This window comes from Dama dama, chromosome X (genome assembly GCF_033118175.1).
Source record: "Dama dama isolate Ldn47 chromosome X, ASM3311817v1, whole genome shotgun sequence".
Classification (NCBI taxonomy): domain Eukaryota; kingdom Metazoa; phylum Chordata; class Mammalia; order Artiodactyla; family Cervidae; genus Dama; species Dama dama.
The window spans coordinates 24,336,924-24,350,530 of NC_083714.1; the positions used below are offsets into that span (position 1 = coordinate 24,336,924).

General features: G+C 38.7%; 1 protein-coding gene across 3 annotated transcripts; it reads left to right on the forward strand.

Moving 5' to 3' along the window:
* The first annotated feature begins 3,625 nt into the window (after positions 1-3,625).
* MCTS1 (MCTS1 re-initiation and release factor) lies at positions 3,626-13,294 on the forward strand. Of its 3 annotated transcripts, none has more exons than XM_061136204.1 (7): positions 3,626-3,988; positions 4,568-4,672; positions 5,219-5,371; positions 5,911-6,008; positions 10,002-10,135; positions 11,786-11,853; positions 13,088-13,294. In XM_061136204.1, exons 2-7 carry the CDS (start codon positions 4,659-4,661, stop codon positions 13,167-13,169), a joined length of 549 nt encoding a protein of 182 aa, XP_060992187.1. In that variant the 5' UTR covers positions 3,626-3,988; positions 4,568-4,658; the 3' UTR covers positions 13,170-13,294. The 3 variants fall into 3 exon arrangements, with proteins under 3 accessions (XP_060992187.1, XP_060992188.1, XP_060992189.1); XM_061136205.1 differs by having other exon boundaries at positions 3,626-3,890; XM_061136206.1 differs by lacking the exon at positions 4,568-4,672.
* Positions 13,295-13,607: the final 313 nt, after the last annotated feature.

Genomic DNA, 13,607 nt, shown 5'->3' on the forward strand with positions numbered 1-13,607 from the left:
AGGCGGATTCTTTACCAACTGAGATATCAGGGAAGCCCCTTGGACAATGACAAAAGAGAACAGGGATGTGAGTGAGGCACAGTGCGTTTGGCTTACCATAAATTTGGCAAGATGATTAGTTCTGACAGTTCTGATAAACAGGGGTCTCTCAGCTCTCCCCAGATTTAACTGTATTTGGGACTGGAGTTAGGAGAGGCTGTTTTGTTGGTGTTCCTTATATTGTTCTGTATGGAAAGATACAGGCAAGTGGCTGGGCCAGTGTATTTTCTCACTTGTGGTCTGCAGAGTGATTGATAGGTGGGGTTAGTGGTGTGATTCTTAGGTATGTCTTGATCTTGTGGGGGATATAAAGCCAGGCTGCAGGGGTCTGTAAAGTATAAGGGTGAGGGGCAGTTTGTGGGAAAAGTGACCTTAAGGAAAGGCTTCCCAGGCTGCATATTCTGAGATGAGAGATCCATCTCAGGGGATCTGAGGGGTCTCAGGGGTCTGGCAGTGGCCCAATTCTTTCTTGCATTGAAAGCACCTCCCCCAGTGTTTAAAGCTATGGCCCACCTCCTAAAGAAACCATTTTTTACTGGACACTCTGAAGGGTTTCCTGGTGGCTCAGTTGGTAAAGAATCCGCCTGCAATGCGGGAGACCTGGGTTTGATCCCTGGGTTGGGAAGATCCCCTGGAGAAGGGAAAGGCTACCCACTCCAGTATTCTGGCCTGGAGAATTCCATGGACTGTATAGTCGGACACGACTGAGCGACTTGCACTCACTGAAGGGTTTTGGTGCCTTGCTTGTTGCTTGAGGAAGTTGATGAAGAAGAAAAGGAGGCCTTGCTGTAAGCTTCCTTGGGCAGCATTTTTGAGCCTCATGTCAAGATGACCCTAATAAAATTCTTTCGAAATTCTGAGATGGCAATACAATCACGCAATGTTTAAAGCTTATTATAGCTAGGTTACTTGTTTTAGTAAAATGTATGCTAGAGTTGAGTTTTCTGTGTCCTGTGCTGCATATACATTTAGGTCTCTTGTAAAATAAACTGAGAAGAACATTTCTGCATCAAACATAGTAGAGACAGCATATATGTTTAAAACATCAGGGTCCTTTACGACTAGTGTGTGAATGAATGAAGTTCATTGTTTCGGTTTTTGAAGAGGTTTATTTTGAGATATTTCTTCTTTTATGACATGCTGTTTGTTGTAGCAGTGATTTATTTAGAGATGAGTTCTGTCAGGAATAACCCCCCAATTGCAGTCTTGGAAAAACAGAAGCCACTTTACAATGATCCTCTGAACAACGCAAAACCAGAAACACACTACAGTGAAAAGTGGACCCTGCTCATGTATCTGTGTAGGTGGGTTATGAATAAAGGTGTTCATGCAGCATACATAACTAAATATCTCCCTTATTAATACTAATGACCTCACTTGGCATTTGTTATATTAATACTTCAGATTCGGTCTCTGTGATTATCAGAGTATATGAAAGTGGATTAAAATATGTATGCACATATAGCTATATGTCTATTCCATGTATGTGGGATTTGTTATAATTTAGAGTATATATAATTTCTTTTTCTTTTGTACTTTCTGGCTGTGACTGGCGGCAAGCAGGATCTTAGTTCCCTAACCAGAAATTGGACCCACAACCCCCTGCAGTGGAAACGCTGAATCTTAACAGCTGGACCACCAGGGGAAGTCCCCTAGAGTATGTATAATTTTTATAGAATTAAATGTTGGCTATTATTTCCAGCACTGCAAATATTAAGCATAATACTTTTTAATAAGTCTAAAATTAGTTCCTGTCTGTCCAGTGGTTAAGACTGCGAACTTCCAAGGCAGGGGGCGCGGGTTCCACCAATGGTTCAGGAACAGCTGTGCCTCAGCCAAAAAGTAAAATTAAAAAAAGAAATTAAGAAGTTCAAGAAATTAGGAATTTCATCAAGGTGTTACTAGTTTGTGCTGTGTACCTAGTTGTTTCAGTCCTGTCCGACTCTGTGTGACCCCATGGACTGTAGCCTGCCAGGCTTCTCTGTCCATGGGATTCTCCAGGCAAGTACACTGGAGTGGTTTGCCATGCCCTCCTCCAGGGGATCTTCCCCACCCATGGTTGGAATTGGTGTCTCTTATGTCTAATCTGCATTAGCAGGCGGGTTCTTTACCACTAACACCACCTGGGAAGTTTTTAGTTTGGGAGTTCAGCAAGTTAAAATTTATTTACTAGTGGAATACATTGTTACTACTATGGTGTTACCATGTTTAGATTAGATGCAAAATATCTGTTTTCTCCCACCTCAAACTGCTTAATAGTAACTGTTTATGGCTGTTATAATGTATTAGCTGTTCCATGGCAGGCTTCTAGGATGATGTGAGAGTTGCCAGTAATATTCTCCTGCTTTGTAAGAAGTCCTAGCAGGATAACACTAACCGCAGCTGGGGGTCTGGGCTTCAGTTTTGCATGTTCCTAAACAATATTTTCAATGTTAGGGAGTCAACTAATGCTGGGAAAGCAGATTAATGCTAAAGACATTTACAACAAACTGATGTATAAACTGAACGACAATTTATTAATTTACAGTTGTTCATGCAAATATGACTTGAAAATAGAGCTCCTTCTGGGCAGAGCTTCATGGGAAGCTAAATTATAATCAGAAGATTGTTGCTACCATAGAATCAAGGCAAGGTGAGTTGTTAGTTGTACAATTCAAACACATAATGCTGTTTGCTGTGATTGTTCCAAGCGTCCATCTCCCCAGCAGAGTGTTTGCTCTTGGAAGAGACTGCTATATTTGTTTTACAGATCAGTGCACCCTACCCCACCGCCTGGGTAGTGCTTATTCAGGTTTTTTATTTTTCTACGCTTTCTCTTGGAGAATAAAATGGCAACCCACTCCGGTATTCTTGCTTGAAGAATTCCATGGAAGAGAAGCCTGGAGGGCTACAGTCCGTGGGGTCGCAGAGTCGACACGGCTGAGCGACTAACGCACGCATGCTTTCTCTGCAGATCAAAACCCTTGATTTGCTCTCCTTTTTAAAATTACAGGTAAAACGTGTTTATCTGTTATCTCTTGAATCAGATTAGCCTAGTATTGATCGCCTAGAGGCCATTCTACCATTCAAGGGAGGTACCTCTTTAGGTTTATAGCTCAACTCATATGAGGGTGAGGCAGGGGACAGTAACCTCGTGAATAATTCTTTGGGGGCACCTCACTGGTCAGTGAACACGGTTGCCAGATTAAAATACAGGATGCCCAATTAAATTCAGATAGCAAGTTTTTTTTTTTTTTTTTTTAGTCTTAAGCATGGATGAGGTATAGTTATACCTCAAAAAAACAACAACAACAACAACAAAAAAAAAAAAAACAAAAAAACCAAAGTATTCATCGTTTATCTGAAATCCAAATGTCCTGTACAGGGCGTCCTGTATTTTTATTTGCTAAATTTGGCAAGGCCACGAGTACGTTAACATAATGTCAAGAGGTTTGCCCAGGTTCAAGCTGGTCGGTAAGCACCAATCCATTCGGTTGTCTCAGGGAACAAAACCCATTCCCACGAAAAAGTAAACAGCAGGTAGCAATGAAACTCGGAAGAATCTTGACCCTTTGAGGAACCCGTAGTGACACACCGGCCTTAACCACGGCTTTGATTGATTGCCCGGTGTGCTCCGTTCTTCTCTTTCTGCTGCTAGAATGATGGCTCTATCTGTCTTCCTTCTCTAGTCCCGCCCTTTCAGCTACCGGCTCTGGACGGGGATCGATAACACAGAAAGGGCCAGCAAAAGCGCCGACGGGTTTAGAGGAGCGGAAGTAGTCAAATGTCTCTGAACACCGTCAAGTGCAGCTGGCTGTCTCCCTTTCCGGATAAAGACAGCAGCTCCGACTGTCAGTGCCGGCCTTCCTCCTGTAAGGGAATCTGCCGGACCCTTGCTAATTCAGTTTTTCTTCCCCATTCCGGGCCCTTCCCTATCGTCGCCCCCTTCACCTTGGATCATGTTCAAGAAGTAAGGACATGCCGTGGCCTCCCTCGGCTGCTCACGAAGGTGGTGGGGGTGGGTGGTGGGGAAGAGGACAAGAGCAAAGATTCTCTTTCTCTCTCCCACGCCCCTGCCACCCTTACTCTTTAAGGTTTTTCTGTAGTACCATGCTCTCAACACTATATATCTCTGTATGTCTCAGTACTATGCTTGCAACATTTCTTTAAGCTTTTCGTCCCTAATCCTCAATCGGGTTGGGTCCTCCCACTCTCATTTTCTATTTCGTTACCCCTCTTTCTCATTTGCCCCCTTTCCCAGTCCTAGCTCCATTCCTAGGATTCTACCAATCACATCCTTGCACCGTGATTTAGGGACATGCCCTCTTTAGCAAGAGGACAGCCCTGCGCTCTCTGCCATGTGGTTACTAGTTAGGAACTGAACAAGGGAAGGCTTGACTTCCTGGGTCATGGGCGTGAAGGAGTCTGGGTGACAGGAAGCGAGCGGACTGTCATACCTATTGCCTAGCTGCCAGATTAACCTTGTCTTGAAAATAACGTGATTGCTCCATAGGAACCTTGTCTTGAAAATAACGTGATTGCTCCATAGGCTATTCAGTTGAGGAAGACAAAAATTCTTTGGAACGCACCTAGTGGCTTTGCCTTGCAGATTTGGTAGACGCAAAAAGCAAAGGGGGAACATGGGCAAAGGAAGGTGGGTTTTGTGCATGACATTTTGAGCAAAAATAATTAGGGATGTTAAATACCGTCATTATCACTTCAAAAAAATCTCAACAGATTACATAGCATAGGAGGGGCTGCTTTTCTGTGTTAATGTTTGGGTTGGTCATTTGTATACTAATGCTTGAGGTATTTTCGTTTTGTTTTGTTTTACACAGATTTTGTTATAGGTGGGAATCTGTTTCTTTCTGGGTAGAACTGAGTAAGATTTTCCAGGAAAGGCACTTGTGTAGCTGATTACAGTTTATTGTGTTATATATGCCTCATATCCTTCCCCCTTCCCTGCCCCCCTACAGCTAATTGTGTGTATATGACAGTTTAATATTGTATTAAGACATTGGTTTTGTGCTGGACAGAATAAAAGGGAAGTTGTATTTTAAAAAGCAATTTCTTCCATAATTATTTTAGACATCTAAATATTTGCTTGGGAATAGGTGGATAATTAAAAAATACCTTTAGCTATTCTGTTGTGTCTTCTTAGAAATGCTTTTTGTTTTTCCTTGCAAAAATCATTTGGCAGATTTGATGAAAAAGAAAATGTGTCCAATTGCATCCAGTTGAAAACCTCAGTTATAAAGGGTATTAAGAATCAATTGATAGAACAATTTCCAGGTATTGAACCATGGCTTAATCAAATCATGCCTAAGAAAGATCCTGTCAAAATAGTGCGATGGTAAGTCTTTGCTTTTTTTTCTATGTATAACTCACAGAAGCTGAATATAATATGATTGGATTGCACTCATGATAACTGTGATTATCTTTATATTAACTATTTATCTACTCTAAATGAGTAACCCTAAAACTTATCAATATTTGTATTTTCACATGTTTTTCTATGTGAAAAATGTGGCTTTGTGTACTGATTGTTTTATTAAAGAGTTAATTAAATGTTTTTATTCAGAGTCAGATTTATTTCAGCTTGTGCTTTAGAGATTTGTTTTATTAATTATCTACCAAGGAAATTAAAATATGTAATAAAATGTGAAATAAAATTGTAGCAGATCATATTTTTCTCTAATGGACTGGTGTTACTTTAAGCAGTGTTTTGTGGGGTTTTTTGGGGGGGGCCTGGATCTTTACTGAAATTAGAAAAAAACTTACTGTATTTCTATATATGCATACTTCATATTATACATTATTTAAAGGATGTTTGGCATATTCATTTTTGAAAGAAAATATCTAACTTGGTACTTTGTGATGTTTGTTTTACAGCCATGAACATATAGAAATCCTTACAGTAAATGGAGAGTTACTATTTTTTAGACAAAGAGAAGGGCCTTTTTATCCAACCCTAAGATTACTTCACAAATGTAAGTCTTGTTAGAAAATATGTATTTGGGGATATGAAAAGACACAAAAGGAATTGAAAGTGACTTCTGGTAGTTAACTTTTTGAAAGAAAAGTGAAAGTGAAGTCACTCAGTCGTGTCTGACTCTGTGACCCTATGGACTGTAGCCTGTCAGGCTCCTCTGTCCATGGGATTTCCCAGGCAAGCATACTGGAGTGGGTTGCCATTTTCTTCTTCAGAAAATCTTCCTGACCCAGGGATCGAACTCAGGTCTCCTGCATTGCAGGCAAGCTCTTTGCCCTCTGAGCCACCAGAGAGTCCCACAGTTAACTTACTAGTACTAGGTTATATGGAATATAAAACTAAAACAATTTCCCCCTTCTCCATCTTGTGGTAAATCTGAAAAATGCATATTCTCTCATTATGCATTCCAAAAGCCCAAGAAAGAGCATTCATTCACTCATTCATTTAAAAAATATTTATAGTTTTTGAACTTATTCTGTGCCAGGCACTGAGCTAGGTATTGAGAATGTGATAGGAAGCAAAGATAGACATGGTCCCTGTCCCTAGGAAGCTAACAGTCTAGTGAGGTGAATAGACAACAATTAGATAATTACACATATATATTCACAAACTGTGTAATTGCTGTAAACTTTTTTTTTACATCTGTATCCAGATTTGCTTCATAGAGATAATTCTATATAAGGGAAAGCATGGAGTCCCAGTTCTTAGTAGTGCCAAGGCCAGGTGTTAAGAAACAAAATAATGTTTGTTATGTACCCACATTTGCATGTTGTTAGATTGATTACATTGCAAAATAAAACCCAAAGGAAGCTGCTATCCCAGTGTACAAGAGTTTTCCAACTGTAAGTAAAATTTCTCCTTTTCAAGCCAGTATCTGTCTGGCATGTATGCTTATTTATGGTGAAGCATTGTGTCTGAAATGTTAAATGGTAGAGGAAGACTGTCCATTGAACTGTTCTTCCAGTTTTTCTATATGTTAAGCATTTTCATGATAAGTTGGAAGAAAAAGATGTTTCTATTTAATAGTATTTTGCTAGGAACCAACCTTTTAGAACATCTTAAAGTTACTCTTGGGAAGAAGCAGGATGATATGGTAGTTAAAACTGTGAAATTGGAGTCAGGCAGATCTAGGCTTAATTCTCACTGCATGTTACTTTTGTCAAGCTACTTAACCTGTTTAAGCTTTGTTTCCTCATCTTTGAAAATGGACACAATTGTATGGTATATCTCCCAGGGTTGTGAGAATTAAATGAGATAGTAACATAGATGTAATGCACCTAACACAGTATCTGGAACATAGTAAGTGGTCGATATATTATACCCACTATTATGATACAGTAATTGTTCAGTAAATGTCCATCCACTACTGCTACTTGTCATCATCCCCATGATCTGGATCATCATCATCATTATTATTAAAGGGCAAATATTAATAAGGATGGAGATCTAGAAAAGAAATTATGACTTCTGAGTAGTAAACACATTCATTTATTCAGGTTCCTTTTTATCAGTAATATGTTTTCATTAATTTGGAACATGTTTAATTTCTAGTCTTGGTAGGAAAAAGACTTATTTGTTCTCTGACTAATGGGAAGGCTATTGGTAAGACATTAAAGTGATTACATTTTACCAATTATTATTATTCCTAGAGAATCCTGAGAGGTCTAAAAAGTTTTTCTCATAGTTATTGTTTTAAATCCTTCAGGGATTTAGTTGTTAGGTTGTGAATTATTAGTCGACACGTACGTGCATGCGATGTCGACTCTTGGCGACTCTCTAGACTGTAGCTCACCAGGCTCCTCTGTCCATGGGATTCTCCAGGCAAGAATACTGAAGTGGGTTGCTGGGCCCTCCTCCTAGCGATCTTCCCAACCCAGGGATTGAATCCGCATCTCTTACATCTCCTGCATTGGCAGGCGGGTTCTTTACCACTAGTGCCACCTTGGAAGCCCAGTAGAAATATATACACACACACAAATACATTTTTTTAGGATTATAAAAGGGATATGTGTTCAGTCTAAAGATCTGGAAAATACAGAAGTAAAATCACTTGTATCCCCATGACGTAGAGGTAACTTACCATGGTTAGTATATCAGTGTACTTCCATAGCATTTTTTCCAATATTGTGTGTGTCTATGTGTTATGTGTAAATGCATATTTTTTCCTTTTTTTTAAATTAATAAGCTTTATTTTTAGAGCAGTTTTTTACACTTTATTTTATTATGGAGTATAGCTGATTAACAATGTTGTGATAGCTTCAGGTGGACAGCAAAGGGACTCAGACATACATACACATGTATCCATTCTCCCCTAAGCTCCCCTTCCATCCAGGATCCAGGCTGCCACATAACATTAAACAGTGTTCCCTGTGTTTTATAGTAGAACCTACATGGTTATCCATTTTAAATATAGCAGTGTGTACATGTTGATCCAAAATTCCCTATCACCTCTCCCATCCTTTTCCTCCTCCGGAAACCGCATTCTGTAAGTCTGTGAGTCTGTTTCTGTTTTGTAAATAAGTTCATTTGTATGATTTCCTTTTAGATTCCACATATAAGGGATGCCATAGGGATATTTCTCCTTTGTCTGACTTCATTCAGCATGATGATCTCTAGGTCCAGCCATGTTGCTGCAAATAGCATTATTTCATTCTTTTTTATGTCTGAGTAATATTCCATTGTATACATGCACCACATCTTCTTTATTCATTCATCTGTTGTTGGACATTTAGGTTGCTTCCATGTCTTGGCTATTGTGAACAGTGCTGCAGTGAACACTGGGGTACATGTATTCTTTCAGACCATGTTTTTCTCTGGTTATATGCCCAGGAGTGGGATTGTAGGGTCATATGGTAGAGTTTTAGGTTTACAGAAAAAATTAACAGAAAGTACAGAGAGTTCCCATATACTTCCTTCCCTCTCTTCTTCTTAATATCCTGCATTGGTGTGCTTCATTTGTTACAATTGATGAGCCAATATTGATATATTATTATGTATATTATTATAATTAATCAAGTCTATAGTTTATATGAGCGTTCATTCTTTGTGTTGTACGTTCTGTGGTTTTTGTCAATTGCATAATGTCATATATCCATGGGCTTCCCTGGTGGCTCAGTGGTAAAGAATCTGCATGCAATGCAGGAGATGTGGGTTTGATCCCTGGGTCAGGAAGATCCTCTGGAGGAGGGCATGGCAACGCTTTCCAGTATTCTTGCCTGGAGAATCCCATGGACAGAGGAGCCTAGTGGGCTACAGTCCATGGGGTCGCAAAGAGTCAGACATGACTGATGCGACTGAGCAGGCACTGTTTCCACTGTTATAATATCCTACAGAATAGTTTCACTGTCCTAAATATCCCTTGTTCTACCTACTCACCCCTCCCACCTCTTCCCCTCCTCCAACCCTTAGCAACCACTGATCTTTTTGGCAATTTTTATCATTTTTTTTTCCACTCATCATATATTATGAATATTTCCCAGGGTATTACATATTCTCCAAAAACATGGTTCTATTGTACAGATATTATACTTTAAGTCATTTATCTCTTAATTGTTGGACATTTAGGTTGATTCCAGTTTATTTCTAATATAAATATTAGTGCTATAATGAGTATCTATCTACCCAAATATATTGTGCATTCCTCATTTATTTCTTAGGATAAGGTCCTAGAAGTAGAATTACTAAATCAAAGAGTTTGAACCTTTTCAAGGCTGTTGGTACATATTGCCTAGTAGTCTTAAAGAAAGCCTGTACCTATTTATAAGCCTTCTAGCAGTAAATGGGAATGCCAGTTTTCTGACATTCTTGCTAGCACTGGGAATTACTTTTCTCAAAAATATATACCAATTTGATAAGTGAAGGAATGTGTTTCAGTTTTATTTCGCATCTGTCAAAGTACTATAATTTCGGGAAATATTTGTTCATGTCATTTGCCTTTTTCTGTTGAGTCTTTAGTTTCATTAATTGGTGTAATGTATTTCTTTTCTTCTAGATCCTTTCATCCTGCCACATCAGCAGGTTGACAAAGGAGCCATCAAATTTGTCCTCAGTGGAGCAAATATCATGTGTCCAGGCTTAACTTCTCCTGGAGCTAAACTTTACCCTGCTGCAGTAGATACCATTGTTGTATCCTTCCCAGGCTCTGCTGAAAAATGTGTTCATTGTATTCTTGTTATCACTGAAAGAACTACCATCCAAGAGAACATTCGATGTATTTTTTGGAAGTTACTGTTGTATCTTTCTGCTTACATTTGAAGATGTGGGAAGCAACATTATTTTGTGTTAGAAGTTAAATGATAACAAGTAATAAAAAGAGTCCCAGCTGCATTTCAGCTCTGCTAGGGCCCAGTGTTATGAGACTTGGGACACAGTATAAAACTCCTGATTATTAATAGAGGTTTTATATGATATGATTGAATCACTTATTTGAACATCATCTTGCTACTTTTACATTTGAATTACCCTGGGAACAAAACATTCAAAAGGGAAAAGAATTTAGGCACCAGGTGGAATGTTGGTGAATAGTAGGAACCATTGGCAATCCCTATGGCTTTATTTTAAAGTCCCAATGAACTTTTATTTTAAAATTCATTTTTAACTTGGTTGTTTGGGCCTTGGAACATGTTTCCTCAAAGAGAAACGTTGACGTCAAAGATAGCCCTTAAGAAGTTATTCAACTCATGACATAGCTGAATAATTCTGCATTCCTTCCATTTCTCTGGTGTTGTTTCAGCTATATTCTAGATTAGTTTTTTGTGAACTAATCTGGACAGGATGACGTCTTCTCTTTTGTCATAGATAAAGTGACCATTTGCCTCAGGTTGAGGAAAGGAACCATATTTGGTGGGAAATCACTGGAATGGGAAGGCCATTGGAATGGGTTTACGAGTGCTCAGAGGAGGGTGTCCTCTCTTGTGGAAGTTATATCTAAGGGGTAATGTAAGTTATATGTCTTAGGAACAGCTTGTATTGACATAGATACTGGTCACATAATAGTTGTTCAAGTATGTGTGGAACATTGAAGGAATGAATGAATGAATTGAAAACCAATGGAGAAAAGTATTCTCTGAGGACAGGTTACCCTTTTATGTTTATGATTGCTCTAAGTTTTTAAAGTTTATAAAGTTCTGGAGTTTCCCCTAAATGGAAAATTTTCCTAGTATCTGGCCTTTACTTTTTAAATTACTTTTATTTTGAAATAATTATAGACTGTTGGAAAGCTGCAAAACTAGTACAGAGAGGTGCTGTGTACACTTGAAACTTTGAAAATATGGACTGTAATGTTTACCAGTTTAGATACTTCAGATGAACCAAGAACATTCTGTTTGTTCTGGAGAGATTGCAACTTACATTGGGCTCTTAAAGATAGATAGGAGATATAATTATTGTTTTAATGTATCCTTTATATAAAACCACCATTTAGTGATTAAAGCACTAGAACAATTGATATTTATTTCTTTTTAATATTTATATGCAAAAATTTTATCTCCTTTTTTGCATGGTTTCTTTTTCTTCTTCTCCTCCTTCTTTTGTTGGCATTGGGTTATAGTATTAGCATTTGACCCAAAAATCGAGAATGATTATTAGATTACATTCATTTAGCATTTAGTGAATATTTGCAGTGTGCCCATAAATGGTGCTAGGTCCTTGCCTTCAAGGAGTTAATGGACTAGGTGAAAATGCAAGTTGGGTTCCCAGTGGCTTAAGCAGTAATGTGACACCCCCTCTCGAAGGTATTTTGATAGATAAATGGTTTTCTTAGCTGTGTGTTTTCAGGCAATCATGGCAGAAGGAAAACAGCATGCTCTGTGTGTTGGAGTCATGAAGATGTCTGCAGAAGATATGTAAGTCTCCTGTTAGTCCCCCTTAATTTTTCAGATATAGGTAACCTATGCAGTAAGGGGCTTCCAGGTGGCACTAGTGGTAAAGAACCTGCCCACCAATGCAGGTTAGACATAAGAGACACTGGTTCGATCCCTGGGTTGGGAAGATCCCCTAGAGAAGGAAATGGCAGCCCACTCCAGTGTTCTTGCCTGGAGAATCCCATGGATAGAGGAGCCTGGCAGGCTATAGTCCATAGGGTCACAGAGAGTCGGATACAACTGTAGTGACTTAGTGCACATGCAGGAGGAATCAGAATTACAGGTGAACTTTGCTCTCGTTCATACCACATCTTACAAATGTTTACGCACAGAAGCCTCATTTCTGATTTTTCCTAAGATTTAGGAAGCCATTGAAAGTTATTTCCTCTCAAAGAGATTGCATTCTTTCTTTAGCACGCTGAAAAGAACCTGTGTGCCAACACAGCTGTATTATATGTATGTGTGTGGTATTTTAGGAATGTTTTTAGTTAGTGTGATTTCACTTACGTGTGGGGAAAGGTATTTTGCTGCTGGTTTTTAAAAACAGTGACATAATTTAGTGCCACACAGTATTTATCTTGTATTTTTACCTGGTGGCATAAAATACTAAGGAAATATTAGTGATATATTACCAAAACATTGGCTTCCCTGATGGCTCAGCTGGTAAAGACTGCTTGCAGTGCAGGAGACCTGAGTTTGATCCCTGGGTTTGGAAGATCCCCTCGAGAAGGGAAAGGCTACCCTTTCCCAATCCAGTATTTTTCCAGTATATTTTCCAGTATTCTAGCCTGGAGAATTCCATGGACTGCATAGTCCATGGTGTAGCAAAGAGTTGGACATGACTGAGTGACTTTCACTTTCAGTTTACCAAAATATAGTCAATATGCTTAAAAATGTTGGACTCATTTGATGACCAAATTATTCCTACTACTGTTGTTTCAGGGTTAATTATAACACTTTGATGTTCTCCTGGTCTGGCAACATCATTACTCTGTTTCTGTGATCCTACTAGTTAGATCACTAGAATTTCTTTAAGACATGAACTTCAGCAGAGTAATGTAGTTTAATGTAGATGATCATGTTAGTGTAATATAAGTAAATTCCCTATATATGGCTCAATAATTGCAAAATAGCAATGCACCCTGAATTACATTTACTATGAGCAAGCCTATAAAAGTACTTAACAACATGTTTATGTGCTTTATTCCTTCTGCAGTGAGAAAGTCAACAAAGGAATTGGCATTGAAAATATCCATTATTTAAATGATGGGCTGTGGCATATGAAGACATATAAATGAGCCTCAGAAGAAATGCACTTGGGCTAAAAATGGATATTGTGCTGTTTCTGTGTTTGTGTCTATGTGTGACAGCATGAATACAATACCTCTGTGGTTATGCTGAATAAATTCAACAGATGCTAAAATTCTGTTAGCTCCAAAAATTATTTTAATTTTTCTTAAACTCAAGTTAAATTTGGGTTACAAAGTTGGACATTAAAAGGTAGCTGGTAAGTAACCAAACCTAATTAAAATAACTTAATGTCCTTTCTTAGGCTAATGGTGCAAGATGAAGGGCAAGACTTGGTAAATGAACTTGCTAGTATATGGCTGATGCCTCAGAAAATCTGACCAATGAATGGGGCTGGAAGTGAGACTGGTTTTTTTAAACATTTTTTATTTTTAATTGGAGGATGACTGCTTTACAGTGTTGTGTTTATTTCTGCTGTACAACAGTGT